The following is a 1,885-nucleotide window of genomic DNA, read 5'->3' on the forward strand; positions in this document are numbered from 1 at the left end:
GGATTCATGGTCTTCTGTGTCTGTTCACAGCCCAAGAACATGAAGAAGGGGCAGGCTGTTTCTGAGTTCCTGCACTGGGGCATGAACACAGTTTGCATTCCCGTTTATATGTCAACGTCTGTACCCATGTATACAGTTTGTATTCCCATTTATATGTCAATGTCTGTACCCATGTATGGGTCATAGGCTGGCTTCTTCAGAGCAGACCCTGACATGGAGATTCATATGCAAGTGATTTATTAAGGAAATGTTTCTAGGAGAAACCAGTGAGGGAGTAAAGAAAGCAGGACAAGAAGGAGGAGCCAAATAAGGCTGTGTTCTCAGGCAAAAGTCCAGCAGAGGGTAGATTTGAGCCTGATCCTGAAGGGGAAGTCTGAAGTGTACATCATCCCAACTCAAGGCAAGGGGGCTGGGCTTTCACTCTCCCCATTCCAACATCCAACAATCATTGTAAACTCCCAGACACCTCTGGCTGTCTGTGCTAATGGGCTACTGCTAATTCCCAGTAGCCTAAGAGTCATTCACCAAAGAAGATCCAGGAGTGCTTTTGAAAGCACATTAAGTGAGGTGTGGGGAGTTCTGTGGAGCACCAACATTTTCTGCTAGAATGTTCCTAGGTGTGCTGATCTCCCCAGCCTCACTGGCTATCTCTTCACAGTCTCCTTTAAGAGTTCCACTTACGAGAGAGTGGGGATGTCCTGCTTCGGAGCGGGAATCTTCGTTGCGCCAGCGACTAAAAAGAGAATTAAATATTGGTGATGTTGAGAAAGGCAAGAAGATTTTTATTATGAAGTGTTCCCAGTGCCACACCGTTGAAAAGGAAGGCAAGCACAAGACTGGGCCAAATCTCCATGGTCTCTTCGGGCGGAAGACAGGTCAGGCCCCTGGATACTCTTACACAGCCGCCAATAAGAACAAAGGCATCACCTGGGGAGAGGATACACTGATGGAGTATTTGGAGAATGCCAAGAAGTACATCCCTGGAACAAAAATGATCTTTGTTGGCATTAAGAAGAACGAAGAAAGGGCAGACTTGATAGCTTATCTCAAAAAAGCTACTAATGAGTAATAATTGGCCACTGCCTTATTTATTACAAAACAAATGTCTCATGACTTTTTTATGTGTACCATACTTTAATAGATCTCATACACCAGAATTCAGATCATGAATGACTGACAGAATATTTTGTTGAGCAGTCCTGATTTAAAACTAAGACTGGCTTGTGGTTAAATGAATATGTTCAGTTTTTGAATTTTAATAGTAATTCCAATTCAGTAAATGCTATCGCTGTTTACCCCTTCTAAAGATATTATTAGACTTTGTTAGTAATGTTCAACTTTTCGCAAAGATGGTGCGTGCCATCTAAAAACTTGCTGGAGATTGGTTTTATATTTAGATTTATATAGCTGGTTATGTGAGTATATTTAAATACTGGGTAAATTCCTTCACCATCTCAGAACCAAGCAAGATTCACCTGTGTTTTGTGTTCATTTGCCTCTTAAAGGCAAGGGTTGAAGATAAATAAGGTAGCAATGTCTAGAGTTTTGGCCTTAACGATGCCAATCTAATTATAATTCCCTGTATTTAAAATGGTTCCTTTTACTTATTGAAAAGCATTTTAGTACGGTTTGTGTGTAATATTAAAGATTATTGAACACTTCTCACATCTTACAAATCTATAAGGTCACATGCTTTTACAATAGTAGCAAGTTAAACTTCACTCTTGAATTCTTTACAATCTAAGTCAAACTAAGTTATAATTTAGGATTGTCTTTAAACAGCCATTCAGAAACATAAAACTGTAGAACTGTGTATTTGTGATTAGGAATGGTGTTTTTGCCGACTTAAAAGGATTAAAGTAGTGGAGATATACACAAATTTTAA

The 1,885-nt window shown here is 39.7% G+C and overlaps 1 protein-coding gene across 1 annotated transcript; it reads left to right on the top strand.

Annotated features, from left to right (window-relative positions):
• The first annotated feature begins 592 nt into the window (after positions 1-592).
• Positions 593-1,306, top strand: LOC100997503 (cytochrome c-like). Its single transcript, XM_009208342.4, has one exon. It carries the CDS (start codon positions 608-610, stop codon positions 1,067-1,069), a length of 462 nt encoding a protein of 153 aa, XP_009206606.1. The 5' UTR covers positions 593-607; the 3' UTR covers positions 1,070-1,306.
• The last annotated feature ends 579 nt before the right edge of the window (positions 1,307-1,885 follow it).

Source organism: Papio anubis, chromosome 1 (genome assembly GCF_008728515.1).
Source record: "Papio anubis isolate 15944 chromosome 1, Panubis1.0, whole genome shotgun sequence".
NCBI lineage: Eukaryota > Metazoa > Chordata > Mammalia > Primates > Cercopithecidae > Papio > Papio anubis.

What these genes read in the sequence shown, in the direction of transcription:
- LOC100997503 (XM_009208342.4), top strand. Translation starts at nt 608, where the DNA reads ATGTTCCTAGGTGTGCTGATCTCCCCAGCCTCACTGGCTATCTCTTCA.